Source organism: Quercus suber, unplaced genomic scaffold (assembly GCF_002906115.3).
Source record: "Quercus suber isolate HL8 unplaced genomic scaffold, Cork oak 2.0 scaffold_361, whole genome shotgun sequence".
Lineage (NCBI taxonomy): Eukaryota > Viridiplantae > Streptophyta > Magnoliopsida > Fagales > Fagaceae > Quercus > Quercus suber.
In genome coordinates, this window is record NW_027069813.1 from 1 (window position 1) to 14892 (window position 14892).

Here is a 14892-nt window from a genome sequence, read left to right on the forward strand (position 1 = left end):
AGTACAACGGTCAAATTTTCTCCCTCATTGCGTGGCTCCTGTGGAATAGGCGTAATGCTATATGCTTGGGCAAATCAGTCCAACCAGCACAGCTGATGCCATCCTTAGTTGGTAGTATGCTTCAAGACTTCCTAAATGCCCAAGTATCTCACCTTGGCCCTGTTGAGGCCTCCCCACTACCCTACTGGCTTCCCCTAGATCAACAATTCTACAAGGTGAATTTCGATGGAGCTATTTTCTAGAACATTGATGCAGCTAGTCTGGGCCTAGTCATCCGTGACAGCAATGGTGAGGTATTGGGAGCAATGTCCCAGCGTGTTCCTCTACCCCAAACAGTTGTGGAATTTGAAGTTCTTGCGTGTTGACGTGCTGTTTCCTTTGCCATTGAGCTTGGTCTTCGCGACTTAGTCATTGAAGGTGATTCTGCATTGGTAATCCAAGCTATCAAAGATGGATAACCATGCCAATCCTTCTATGGCCACATTGCGGATGACATTCACCATTTATCTGCTCAGCTACGGAGTTTTAATTTATGTCATGTGAAACGTAATAGTAATAGAGTAGTAGATGCTTTGGCTAAAAAAATCTTGGGTTGGGTTAGACTTTCAGGTGTGGGTTGAAGACTTACTGGGAGATATTCTCCCTCTTGCTATGTTGGATGTTCATTAAATTTTATTCTTGTTTCAATAAAATTTCTAGTCTGGTGTTCCAGTCTGCTTTCTCCAAAAAAAAAAAAAAATGTATATGTACCTCAGGATTCGGGATGGGATGTTTAAAACCAACTTATAAGTTTAGGGAATGGTTTGATTGTTAATTAAAGTTGCTCAAAAGTTCTCAGAACTGTTACAATATAAAATATCTGACAGCCTAACAATAATTACTCATTTGATATTGGGTGGATCTATTCTGATATTTAAATATACTTATAATAGTCAAATTAGGACGAAACCAGAACTTTGAGTTAGGGAGGTAGTTTTATTGTTGGTTGTATGCGGTAGTTTTAATCTCAGAATTTGCTACTACTTGAGATTTTTTTTTGTTTTTTTTGTGTGTGTGTGGATAAGAACAAAATTATTTTTGTTTATAATTTTTTAAAGGACAAGGTTGTTTATTTTAGATAAAATTTGTTAATTGAGCTTAATTTTTTTTAGTTTTACTATTGGTAATTTTGGTTGTTGATCCTTTTTTTTTTTTGGGCTTGTACATTTTGTTTAAATTCTAGATCTATAATTTTTTTCTTTTTTTTATGGTCACTAAAATGAGGAAAATGTTAGAGCTACAAGCTTTTTTTTTATTATTATTATAAATTACAAATGTGATAAGTGGTTACTACTAATTAAAAAAATGATATGACTGGTGGGCCCATATGCGAACCAATAAGAATTTGATACCAAAGCAGTTTGTAAAAATGTTGTAAAAACATTTGTGAGTATATCATTACTCTTAAAAAATCAATGATATATTTTAAGGGAAACAAAATGTAATTTTATAGAAAAAAATTGCTAAAATTAGTACACACACACACACACACACACATATATATAATAATATTTTTTAAAACAACTTTTGTTTTTTTTGGGGGGGGGGGGGGGGGGGGGGGAATTGCCCCCCAGTCTAATGGTTGCTCCAATCCCTGAGTCAAATAACTAATCATTAAGAGTGGGTATTGTGAGAACAGAGAACATACATATAATTTTATGAGTGCTCCCTTAAATAGACTATTTTCTTTAGGGACACCATCTACAGTGCCCCATAATTTGGAGCATGGAATAAATGGGAGACTCTAGTAGCCTCTCCAGAGATTTGAGGTGTTCCATAAGGTGAATAGATCATGATGATGAGTTTGTAAAGCAAGTAAAGAGCAAGATCCTGCAAGCAGGTATTCCATTCTAGTTTCTACAAAGGTATGTGTCTTCATCCTAATCAACACTACATTAAGAATAGACATCTGACCATTCAAATAAAAAATATTCTCTCTTGTTTCAATTTTTTTGTTGTTGTAATTATCAAAATAGGAGATACAAATTGAAATAACTAGGTATTTAAATCCATATGTTTCAAGAAGTTAGCTATATCTATTTGATCATAAACCAATTTTTAATTAATTTTGGTCCCTTATCAATGTTTGCAAGTTACTTTAAATGAAACTTGAGGTGAAAGCCTAATTCAAAGTGAATCTTTGACTTCGTGGATTAGAGTTCAAGGTTGCCTCACTTAAGAGGACTCTTTGTCGAAATGCAAGCAATAATGAAAGATAAGAAATTAAATTGACTACAATTCGTAAGACAGTAAATTACAATTACTAAGTCTAAGTTATTCCAATGCCATTAATTTGAAGTAAATTGATTAAAGTGAACTGTTTTGAAGTAATCTAGATTGAAGTAAATTGATTCAAAGTAAATTAATTCAAAGTAATCCTAAGCCATTATTGTAGCATCAAATGATTGAAAGCAAAAATAAGCCTAGATCAAACACATAGTAACAACTAAATATTGCATTAACCTAAATTTGATTAAATATGATTACTAGTTACAAAGGAATCACTTCCAAGCATAAATTCTTCATATATCCTAAGAAACTAAGTACAAATGCTCTTAGAATTGTTCTCAATAATTTATCTCGTGTGTTCACGGTGTCTTTTCTTGTAAAATGAGTCTTCATTTATACTTGAGGTTGAAGTGACTACTGGCTACTTCCTATTTTGCTTTGCACATGTCGCTCCCTTGTTGAATCTCAATGCCATTTGTTGTGCAACCAATTGGTCTTGGTAACCTTTTATATCTCCCTCAAGCAACTAGTCCCACTCCCATATTGAATGTGTTGCACGTGTCATTGCCTTGTCTGTGTTCCTGTATCTACTCAAACCGATTTGCAGTAGGTCAAAACAATACTATTTCGCATCATTCCAAGCAATTTTCTATCTTGCCTCGATTTTCAAAAAATGCAATTTGCCAGATAATTCTTTCTTTTTCTACCTTATCTATCTCTCAGTATGCCATGTGTTCTTGCTTTAAATCATTAATTTTCACCCTAACAATTTCAGATTCCTAGCAGCTGGTACTATATCATACTCAACATAGTATGGTATTTGTAATAATGCTCCTCTCTCATATGTGAGAGGATTTTAACCCATAGGATTCAATCCATAATAAATGTGATTTACCATCAACTATGAGTCTTGTCTCCGTATACTAATCTGTAACTTATGCAATGCACAAGAAAGTTTAATATAAAATAAATTTTCAATTTTTTTTAATATAAATATGAAATTTCATAATTATAGTAGTTATTAATGCACATTTATTATAATTGTGTGTGTTTATAGAATTATAGTCTACTATTTGAAGAAAGAAAATACGATGTACCAAGATTTTAATAGGGGGGGTTTAAAGATAGAATAAAATTTAAATTCAATTTTAAAATATATATTAGAATAATAACATGTAAAATTGGAGTAATGCTATAGCCATAAAATATTTTACAACATTTTTACAAACTATTGATGTGGCAAATTCTTATTAGTTCTAATATGGGTCTACTACTAACATCACATTTATGTTTACTAATAACTATTTGAAAATTACTAAAGCCACATCAGCAATTTGTAAAAATGTTGTAAATAGTTTGTGTCTGTAACATTACTCATAAAATTGTGGGTTCCAGTTAGCTCAACAAGTAAAATTTTTGATAGTTCAATAAGAGATTTATTAGGATTTAATCTCTGTCTACATCAAAAACTGATTAGCGTAAAAAAAAAATGTACAATTCTTATGTGGCACAATATTCTACATCTAACTCATTTATGACAAAATTCAAGATGTGTCCAACCAAACCCAATTACCACACCTAATACAAAAAACTTTTTATTAAAATTTTAGCTTGTTCTTAAACCAAAGACAAAGAGCAACACACTTTCATGGTTTCACAAAGAACAACATACAAGGCGAAGCTCTCATCATCATGGCATAATGGTTGCACCAAAGAAGAGCTAGCAAACATAAGATAATACAACGAAAGTAAAGCAAGAAAGTGCTTGAAAATGAACAGAGAAATTGATAAACCCATAATGTTGTACGGAATTTTGTTTTGCATTCTTAGAATTTAAGCACATATGGAGGCTGGAAAGTCGAGATGGCACATTATTTTAATCAGAAATATGCTTTATCGTGAGAGACCTATGATTGCAATGTTTCTTACTATCATCATTGTAGTTGGAAAAATGAATATGTTCCATAATTTGATCATGTCAATCTCACAATAGTTTAGACCATGACTATATGGAATTAGGCAGAGATGCATATCGTTTGGGAAATAGCTTATTTAGCTTTCTGATTAAAACTTTTTACTGAAAATGCACTAAAATATACCCATAATTTTGTATTTAATTTTGTTTAGCACTCTTAGAATTTAAGCACACTGGGAGGCAAGAAGTCAAGATGGAACATTATTTTAATAAGAAATATGCTTTATCATGAGAGACCTGCAATTGCAATGTTTCTTACTATCATCATTGTAGTTGGAAAAATGAATATGTTCCATAATTTCATGTCAAGCTCACAATAATTTAGACTGACTATATGGAATTAGGCAGAGATGCATATCCTTTTAGGAGTAGTTTATTTATTAGCTTCAATGAAAATTTTTTGATGAAAGTGTGCTAAAATAAACTTGTACTAAAAAAAAAATGAAAAAAAAGAAAAAAAAAAAGAAATTTTAAAAAATTGTACTCAACCAAGCTTCTCTTTGGGTCCAGATATGGGGCGCCCCTTTCGACATGATCTCAACTCAAGTGGCCACCGAGGTAGGAAGCCGTTTGGGTGAAGTGGTGGAGGTAGAACGTTGACGGCCGAAGCAAGATGAAGCAAATTATTTTATGAGAGTCAAGGTTGCTTTACTGATATCAAAGCCATTACACTGAGGTGGATTCATAGCAGATTATGACAGGGAACGTTCTTGGATAACTTATAAATACGAGAGACTACCCATGTTTTGCCATTTCTGTGGGCTACTCGGGCATGATTTGCGCCACTGCGCGAGTCATTTTTCGGTGGCCAAGAGTGGTGGAGACATTGAGTTTCAATATGGAGATTGGCTTAAAGCTACAGGGGGCTGATACCGTTCGCCGCCAAAGCGAAGGACGGAACACAGTCACGAGCCAGACCTTGAGGAAGAAAACAGAGGTGATAATGACATGAGGCAAACGTCACTGGTTCAAACCAAGATTGCAGCGGAGACGGGAAGCAAAGTGAGAAACCCTATGGAGAAGGAGAGAGTCGAAAATAGAAACAACGAGAATCACGGAGATGAGGCGTTACAAAATCCCACAATTATTGCTGATGAGAAGCTGAATAAGGAAAGTGGCAGAGTGAATGGCATTGAAGAGAGTAACGTAAACATAAATTCAAATATGAATGCCATGTTGGAGGTGCAGCAAGTTGACCAAAGGGACGTTCCCATGCAAACTGGGCCTATTAACCAAAAGGCCAAGCCCACCTGGGTGAGATTACGTCGCATGGATTGTGGGTTGAAGGAAACAGAGGCTAGTGAAAAAATAAATGCCCTGGGGAAAAAGGTGGCTACGCAGATGTTGGATGAAGACAGTAACAGAGATGATGAGGCACAACCTGGTAGGAGGGGCAAGGTAGAAGCACGAAATGAAAACTCTAAGGAAATATCGGCGAGGGTGGACTACCGCCTTTGCCGGGAACAATGAAGATATTAAGCTGGAATTGCCAAAGGCTTGGGAACCCTTGGACAATTCGAAACCTTCGTAGTATTGTGAGGGACCAAGGACCCATGGTTTGCTTTTTAATGGAAACTAGACTAAGCAAGGAAGGTTTGAAGGAATGGTTTGGTGATTTACCGTTTCATAACAGTTTTGTGGTGAAGTATCCGAACACAGGTGGTGGGTTAGCATTACTTTGGAAGGATTGTATTAAACTGGATGTTGTTAACTATTCGGCCAACCATATATTGGCCAAAGTAGTGGAAGAGAATAGCTCAGGATGGTTCCTAACCGGGTTTTATGGGTGGCCTGAAGCAGCTCAGAAGGCTAAGTCATGGAGTCTGCTTAGACATATTTGCACATTTGTGAATGGACCATGGGTGTGTATTGGTGACTACAATGCGATGCTAAACTACGGAGAAACTAAGCAAGAGACCGGTCCAAGGTAGCCAGATGAATGCATTCCGTGAGGCGCTAGAGCACTGCCATCTTAAGGATTTGGGTTTTAGGGGATATGAATACACTTGGAACAATAAACGGCCTGGGGAAGCAAATACAAAAGAGCGTTTAGATAGGGCCACGGCTACTGCTGATTGGAGGGAGAAGTTTCCACTGAACACAGTTTACCACTTGTCAACTCATGCCTTGGATCATCTACCCATCTTGCTGCATGTTCAAAGTTCAAAAAAATGGTACAAAGGTCAGAAGGGATTCAAGTTTGAGGAAGCATGGCTGTTTGCAGAGGGGTGTGATGAGGTGATTAAAAATGCTTGGAGCAAAGATAGTGTAGGGGCTACAGGCTTGGAGTTGGCTAGACAGAAAATAGTGAGTTGTGCTATGGATTTACAAGCTTGGGGAGCTCCACATACTCATCCAGAGGTGGAGGAGATAAAAAGGCTCCAAAAATGTATTGAACTATTGAACTTGGAGGCACCAGATAAGGAGAACAGAGCTAAATACTTTGAGACCAGCAAGCAACTTAACGCCTTGCTTCGTAAACAGGAGGTGTATTGGGCTCAAAGATCGCGGATCAATTGGATGAAACATGGAGACAAAAACACAAATTTTTTCCACTCAAAAGCTTCTCAATGATGAAGACGAAATTGGATCATGGGTATCAAAAATTCAGAGGAGGTGCGGGTGGAGGAGGAAGAGGATATTGCTAAGGTGGTTGTGGAATACTTTGAGAATTTATTTTAGGCAGGAGCATGTTATAGGACGGATAAGTGTTTAGATGCTATAACTCCAAAGGCAACTACAAATATGCAGCAAATCTTATCACAAGAATTCAGTGTAGAAGAAGTCAAAACAACTTTATTTTAGATGGGACCAACAAAAGCGTCTGGACCCGATGGTATGAATGCTTTATTTTACCAAAAATTTTGACATATTGTGGGTGGTACGGTGGTGAATTCAGTTCTAGATTATTTAAATTGTGGTCACATGGTGCCTGAAATAAATTATACTCATATTGTTTTCATAACCAAAATAAAATCTCCTCAATTTTTTTTTTTGATTTTAGACCCATCAGCTTATGTAATGTTATTTACAAAATTATCTCTAAGGTGTTAGCCAATAGATTGAAGCAGATTCTTCCTGATATTATTTCCCAAACCCAAAGTGCATTTGTACTAGGTCGCCTCATCACTGACAATGTCTTAGTAGCTTATGAAACTTTACACACAATGTATGGGAGAAAAAAGGGAAAGAAGGGGTCCATGTCACTTAAACTAGATATCAGTAAGGCGTATGACCGAGTTGAATGGAATTTCCTACGTGGTATTATGGAGAAGTTGGGCTTTCCAGAGACTTGGGTGGATAGAGTGATGGGTTGTGTAACTACAGCTCATTTTTCGGTTCTTATTAATGGCACCCCTTATGGTAATTTTTCGCCATCTAGAGGACTCCGTCAAGGAGACCCTCTCTCACCTTATCTCTTTCTCTTATGTACTGAGGGCTTTACTTCACTCTTACAAAAATTAGAATTGGAAGGGCGGATTAAAGGAGTATCTGTGTGTAGAAGAGCCCCACGAATTACTAACCTTTTGTTTGCAAATGATTCACTTTTGTTTTGCCAGGCCAACAAGCAAGAAGTGAAAGAGGTTACAGAAATTTTAAAGTTGTATGCTAGTGCTTCAGGGCAATACTCCTATGGAACAGAGGAATTGGATAAAAGATGCATTGGGTGTCAAGGAAGTGGATCGTTTTGATACTTATTTGGGTTTGCCAACGTTGGTGGGTCAAGCAAAATATAACACTTTCTCCTATATTAAAGATAGGGTTTGGAAAAAGCTCTAAGGGTGGAAGGGTAAGATGCTATCTAGAGCAGGGAAGGAAGTGCTAATAAAGGCAGTGGCCCAATCTATCCCCACATACGCCATGGGTGTGTTCCAACTTCCCATAAGACTATGTGAGGAATTGGATGCAATGTGTGCCAAGTTTTGGTGGGGACAAGTGGGGAATGAAAGGAAAATTCATTGGAGGAGTTGGAGTAAACTCACTGAATCAAAGAAAATGGGGGAATGGGTTTTTGAGACCTTCGATCCTTCAATTTAGCAATGTTGGCAAAGCAAGGGTGGAGATTTATACAAGAACATGACTCACTGATGTACCAGTGCTTTAAGGCCAGATATTTCCCACGATGTCAGTGTTTGGAAGCCTCGGGCTCACCTAACAGCTCCTATGTGTGGAAGAGTATCATGGCAGCATAACCGATTTTAAACAAAGGGTGTTGTTGGAGGGTTGGTGATGGAGTTGAAATCAAGGTGTTATCTGACAAGTAGATCCATAACTATCCAACAAATGGAGTGGGTCATCCTCCAAACGAGATAGAAAGAGACTGGCTTGTTTCTGAACTTATTGACTAGGACCTGAAATGGTGGGGAAGAGATTTTATATTGGCACACTTTCACAAGGATGATGCAGAGGCTATATTGCGATTACCATTGAGTCACAGACAAGTCCCAGATGCCATAGTTTGGTTACACAATAAAAAGGGAGTATATTATGTAAAATTTGGTTATCATGTGGCTAAACGGGTCTTAAAAACAAAGGATTAGGTGGAAAGTTCTTCTGGGCCGATCGGTTGTCAGGTATGGCCTAAACTATGGAAGCTTCATGTGCCAAACAAAATAAAAATATTTGTGTGGAGAGCTTGCCACAATGTACTGATGCACGTGATAATCTGTTGCGGAGGCAAATTGTTGAGAATGACGTTTGTGTGCTCTGTTCAAGGGAGGCTGAAATAGGGGTTCATGCTTTGTGGGAATGTGTTGTAGCAAAAGATGTATGGTCAGGTAGTATGATCAGAATACAAAAGTGTGGTCAAGGGCAGCAGGATGTACTCCACTTATTTCAAGAGTTGCTGGGTAAACTCTCCATAAACGAGTTCGAGTTATTTGTCATTCAATCTTGGATTATCTGGAACCAAAGGAACACAGTGGTTTTTGGTGGTAAGTTGAAGGACCCTAAGTGGCTAAACAAATGGGCAAAAGAATTTTTGGACGAATTCCATCAAGCACAGGGGCAGCTACGGATTCCTGTAAGTTGTCTAGGTGACTCTGTTTGGCGCCCTCCTCCGGATTCTACTTTCAAGCTAAACTTTGACGCGGTGGTCTTCTCCAAGTTGAGTTGCTCAGGTGTCGGGGCGATGATTCGGAATGAGAACGGCGAGGTTATGGCTACAATGTTAGCAAGAGTTCCACATGTTGTTGACAGTGTGGTGGCAGAAGTAATAGCTTGTAGAAGGGCAATGAAGTTCGCGTGCAAGGCAGGTTTCACAGACTTGGTGGTGGAGGGGGATAATCTCAGCGTGATGAAATCACTTACTACATCAGAGACGGACCTTTCATGGCTGGGTCATATAATCCAAGACATAAAATGGCTCACACGGAGTTTTCGAAGAGTGTCGTTCAGCTACGTGAGGAGAGCAGCTAATTCTGTGGCGTATGGGCTAGCGAGATATGCAAAAGATATACATGAAGACATGTATTGGATGGAGGACAATCCTCCACCTGTGTTAGAAGCACTGTATTATGACTTTTCACAGTTAAATAAATGAAAGTTCATTCCGGTTTCAAAAAAAAAAAAAAAACACACACACACACACACATTTAATGCCATGTCAATAATGACTTTAGCAAATACTATATTAGATTAGAATAATGCGGAAAAGAAAACTCACTTTGCTCTCTGTTGCTAGTGGATTTGGAGTTAACTCAGTCAAGCTAATCCCAAACCTAAAAATTACTGAAATACTCCCTAAACTTAAAAAATGAACGACATACCCTCTAAAACTTAAAAATGACTGAAATATCTCTGAAACTTAAAAATGACCAAAATACCCCCCTAAAACTATAAAATGACATAAATACCCTCTAAACCTAAAAAATGACCAAAATACCCCCGAAACCAAAAACAATATTACAAAATTATCCCCTAAAACTAAAAAAATTTCTGAAATTGCCCCAAATTCTACAAAATGACCAAAAGACATGGTTTTAAAAACTAGACGGGAGGTAAAATTGGATTTGCCTTTAGTTCCCGGTTTTTATCGGTTTTTGGCCGGTTTTGGGCATTTTTACCGGACTAGACTGGTACCCGCTTCCCGGTTAGATCGGCTAGTCTAGCCTGGTTTTTAAAACTCCTTCGAGCAACTACTCTCAATGCCATTTGTAGTGCAACCAATAGTCTTGGTGACCTTTTATAACTCCCACAAGCAACTACTCCATTATTGATTGTGTTGCACGTGTCATTGCCTTGTTTGTGTGTTCTTGTAACTACTTAAATTGCTTTGAAGTTAGTCAAAACAATGCCATTTATCATCATTCCAAGCCATTTTCTATCTTGCCTCAATTTCCAAAAAATGCAATTTGCCACATAATTCTTCTTTTTCTACCTTGTCTATTTCTCAGTATGCAATGTGTTCATGCTTTAAATCATTATTTTTCACCCTAACAATATCAGATTACTAGTAGTTGGTACTATATCACAATCAATATAGTATGGTATTTGTAATAATGCTCTCTCTCATATGTAAGAGGATTTTAACCCATAGGATTCAATCCATGATAAACATGATTTACCATCAACTAAGACTCATCTCCATATACTGATCAGTAACTTGTGCAATGCGCAAGAAAGTTTAATACAAGATAATTTTTTCTACTCTTTTTTTCTTCTACATAAATATGAAATTTCATAATTATAGTAGTTATTAATAGACATTTATTATAATTATATGTGTTTATGGAATTATATAGTCTACTATTTAAAGAAAATATGATGTGCCAAGATTCTAATTGGTGGTTTAAATATAAAATAAAATTTAAATTCAATTTTAAAATATATATTACAATAATAACATGTAAAATTGTGAGAACCAGTTAGCTAAGCAGGAAAAATCTTTGATAATCTAAATGTTGAATAAGAGATCTAAGGTTCAATCTTTGCTTATACCAAAAACCAATTGGTGTAAAAACAAAAAAAAAAAAACCAAAAAATAACATATAAACTTTTTATGTGGCACAATATTATACATCTAACTCATTTATGACAAAATTCAAAACCCCCCCAACCAAACCCAATTACCACACCTAATACACAATAACTTAATTTCACTAATAGTTTTACCACAAGACCATCTCAAGCCAAAGCTAATAAAATATCACAAAAACACAAGGGAAAGGAAGGAAAAAGCACAATGTTGACATATTACATAGATTTTGGCATAGACAACGGTGCCATCTAGTACACTGATGTTGCCCAGCTAAATCTCTAAAAGAAAGGAAAGTAAAAAACAAATATAGTAATGCTAACAACACATACCAAGATTTATTTTTTGGTGCACACAACGGTTCCATCCAGTACAAAGATGCTGCGGTGCTGCCCACCTAAATCTCTAAAAGAAAGGAAAGGAAAAAGCAAATATAATAATGCTAACAACACATACCAAGATTTATTTGTTTGGGTAACATCTAGCTTGTTTGAATTTAACATCAAGATCCCGTCCCAGTTAATTATCTTCCTATTTGGTGTTGAACTGCATAGTGAAGATAAATAAACCATTTATACTTCCTTGCGATCACAATTTGCCCAATAATAACTCCAATTATGAATCCACAACCATATCCAATCATGACTACTTTCCAGCCGAATTCAGATAGCAACTTTGAGTCTTGATTTAAAGGAGGGTGCAATGAGTCCTCAAAATTTCCACATTTCTTTGGCAAAGGACTTCCGCACAATCCAGGATTACCACCAAAAGACTTGTCCTGAAAGGTATCAAATTGGTTCCCATGTGGTATAGGCCCTGTTAGATGATTGTTAGAGACATTGAAAAATGCAAGGAATGTGAGCTGTGTTAGTTGTGGAGGGATCTCTCCAGACAACTTGTTTTGAGAAAGGTCCAATGCTTCTAGCGCTGTCAGCTTTTCCACGGATGAGGGTATAGAACCAGTGAGTAAGTTGTTGGAAAGATTGAGCAACTGGATACCTTTCAAATTCCCCATGAGTTCTGGAATTTCTCCTTCAAATTTATTGCTTGAAAGATCCATGGCTATGAAAATATATGGGATTTTCTCGTATGCAATCTCTATGCCTCTGTTTGTGAATGTCATTGAATAAGCGTATTGATTTTCCCATTTATATCCAGGTACACTGAAGCTCGTGTTCGCTTGCATGTACATTTGACGATGCTCACTAATGATTTGCATGGCTTTCCAAATTCGGAAGTACTCAAATGGTAACTTACCAGTGATGTTATTGTGAGAAAAGTCAACGATATGCAAGTTTGGAAATACAAAATTATTTTCAGGTTTCCCAATTTCACCTTGGAGTTGATTATATCGTAATATAAGAACCCCTAATTCTGGAAGAACCCCCAACCAGGAGGGAAAAGAATCATTTATCTGATTGTGTTCGAGAATAAGAGTTTCCAACATAGTACAATTCACCAACGATCTTGGTATCCACCCCTGTAATTGATTTTGACTAAAATCAATCATTTTCAATTTGCTTCCCTTCTTGCATATTTGAGGAATGCTGCCGTGAAAGTTGTTCCTTCTTAGATTGAGAATTGATAAGGAAAAACTGAGGTTTCCTAAACAATCCGGAAGCATGCCACTCAAGTTGTTATATGACAAGTCAAGGGAAATAAGAGAACTTAGATTGCAAATCATTTGTGGGATTTCTCCAGTTAGTGTGTTATTTGAGACTGAGTAACTACAGATGGAAGGTGATGGGATAGGAAGTGATCCCTGCAGCTTGTTATTTCTAAGATCCAAATATTGTAGATTGGTCCATGGCAGATTAACAGGAAGTTGGTGGAAACCTGTTAGAAAATTGTCAGACAGGTCTAGATTCCAGAGAGTGTTTTTACTTGAGTTCCACATCCATTTTGGTATTAGGCCAGTAATTTTGTTATGGGAAAGTACCAAAAACTCCAATTCATCTTGGCTTTTTAGAAAATCTGGGAACTCATGCAAGTCACAAGAATCCAGTCCTAGGATCCGAAATTTTGGAAAAGTTATGTTGTTACTAGGCTTTGTCAGCAATGAAATTTGGTTGGAAGATAGTTGGAGTTTAGAGAGGTTTTGGAGTTTCAAAAAAAATTCAAATTCAACTATACCACCAAAGTAATTAAAATCCAGATAGAGAGTTTCAAGATTCATAAGCCTATATATCCATGATGGTATTGAACCATGCAAACCATTGCTTCCAAGTCGCAAATCAGCCAGTTGGGTAAGGTTTGCTAGCCAAGATGGAATATGGCCCGTTAAATTACAAGAACCAAGGTCTAAATATGTAAGTTGGGTAAGGTTTCGAATAAAAAATGGGATGCTACTATTCAAATTGAGGTTCCCTAGGCCCAACTGATTGAGTTTAGTTTGCTTACCGATCCAATCCAAAGTACCACGGTTGAAATTGTTATATGACAGGTCCAGATGGATGAGCTCGGTAAGATTACCAAGTGAGGATGGTACTGGTCCAGAGAAATTGCATTTCCGAACGTCAAAATCATATAACAACTTGAGGTCACCAATTGAATCTGGGAGCTTACCATAAAAACTCGTACCCGCAAGCTTCAAGAGTTTAAGGTGGCTGCTTCTGTTAAATTCTGGAACATTTCCAGTGAGATCTGCATTGAGCCGCACACTGAGGATCTCTAGATTTGGTAGTTGAAAAATTCCAGCCGGGAACTCACCATGCAAACCACACTCTCTAAGTACAAGAGAAGTTAAAGAAGTAAGGTTTGCCATGTTATTGGGCACTGTCGAAGATATATCAACCTGAGTAAGATATAACTCCTCCATGTTTGGAAACTTCTCAACCAGGCTTTGTAAGCCAGGGTTTTGGAGCTTCAATGAATTGAGTTCGAGATCAAGATAAACCAACTTAGAAAGCTGGAAAATTTCGGCTGGTATTTGGCCTGCAAATACTGAACTAGAGAGGTCCAAATAAGTTAGATTCGAAAGCTCCCTAATACCAACAGGGATTCGAGAGAGATTAAAGTCATTGTCGTAGAGAATCAGCCTCTGGAGATTAACAAGACGGAAAAGGCTACTACTGGAGTTGATAGAACCATAGAGACAACTACTGCTGAGATTAAGGCTGATCACATGACCGGTGTCCTTATCGCAACCAACACCATCCCATGAGCAGCAATCATCACTTTCAAGCTTCCACGAAGAAACCTTCGGGTAAGCAGAAGTTTCATGAGATGCAGACTGATTGATGATAAAGCTTTCCTTGAATTGCAGCAAGGCGAAGCTCTCATCATCATGGCATAATGGTTGCACGAAAGAAGAGCTAGCAAACATAAGATTATACAACGAAAGTAGAGCAAGCAAGTGCATGAGCATGGACAGAGAAATTGATAAACCCATAATGTTGTACTGAATTTTGTTTAGCACTCCTAGAATTTAAGAATAAGAAGAAAAACTAGAATAAAATGGTACAAACATCTTAGATTTGCACTGAAATGAGATTGGGGAAATTCTCAGATTTGTGGATGACAATAAAATAAGAGATACTTCTATTGGATGATACGTATGAGATGAAGAAAAGCTAAGCTTTTACAAGAGAATTACAAGAAGACTTATTGAAGATTGCAGAACAAACACACAGAGAGCAAAAGGAAAGAGTGAAGAGAGAGAGAGAGAGAGAGA

General features: G+C 37.0%; 3 protein-coding genes across 3 annotated transcripts; 2 read left to right on the top strand and 1 right to left on the bottom strand.

Moving 5' to 3' along the window:
- Nucleotides 1-6178: 6178 nt before the first annotated feature.
- On the top strand, nucleotides 6179-7935 carry LOC112039473 (uncharacterized). Its single transcript, XM_024072349.1, has 2 exons — nucleotides 6179-6730; nucleotides 7804-7935. Exons 1-2 carry the CDS (start codon nucleotides 6179-6181, stop codon nucleotides 7933-7935), a joined length of 684 nt encoding a protein of 227 aa, XP_023928117.1.
- Nucleotides 7936-8831: 896 nt separating this feature from the next.
- Nucleotides 8832-9785, top strand: LOC112039474 (uncharacterized). Its single transcript, XM_024072350.1, has one exon. It carries the CDS (start codon nucleotides 8832-8834, stop codon nucleotides 9783-9785), a length of 954 nt encoding a protein of 317 aa, XP_023928118.1.
- A 1583-nt stretch (nucleotides 9786-11368) lies between these two features.
- LOC112039461 (receptor-like protein 7) lies at nucleotides 11369-14886 on the bottom strand. The gene has a single exon (XM_065760301.1). It carries the CDS (start codon nucleotides 14608-14610, stop codon nucleotides 11743-11745), a length of 2868 nt encoding a protein of 955 aa, XP_065616373.1. The 5' UTR covers nucleotides 14611-14886; the 3' UTR covers nucleotides 11369-11742.
- Between the last annotated feature and the right edge of the window lie 6 nt (nucleotides 14887-14892).

Excerpts from the sequence above, each read along its gene's own strand:
- LOC112039473 (XM_024072349.1), top strand. The coding sequence starts at position 6,179 with ATGAATGCATTCCGTGAGGCGCTAGAGCACTGCCATCTTAAGGATTTG. Across the intron at positions 6,731-7,803 it reads CCTTGCTTCGTAAACAGGAG|GCCAACAAGCAAGAAGTGAA; the intron begins GTGTATTGGGCT and ends TTGTTTTGCCAG.
- LOC112039474 (XM_024072350.1), top strand. The coding sequence starts at position 8,832 with ATGGAAGCTTCATGTGCCAAACAAAATAAAAATATTTGTGTGGAGAGC.
- LOC112039461 (XM_065760301.1), bottom strand. The coding sequence starts at position 14,610 with ATGGGTTTATCAATTTCTCTGTCCATGCTCATGCACTTGCTTGCTCTA.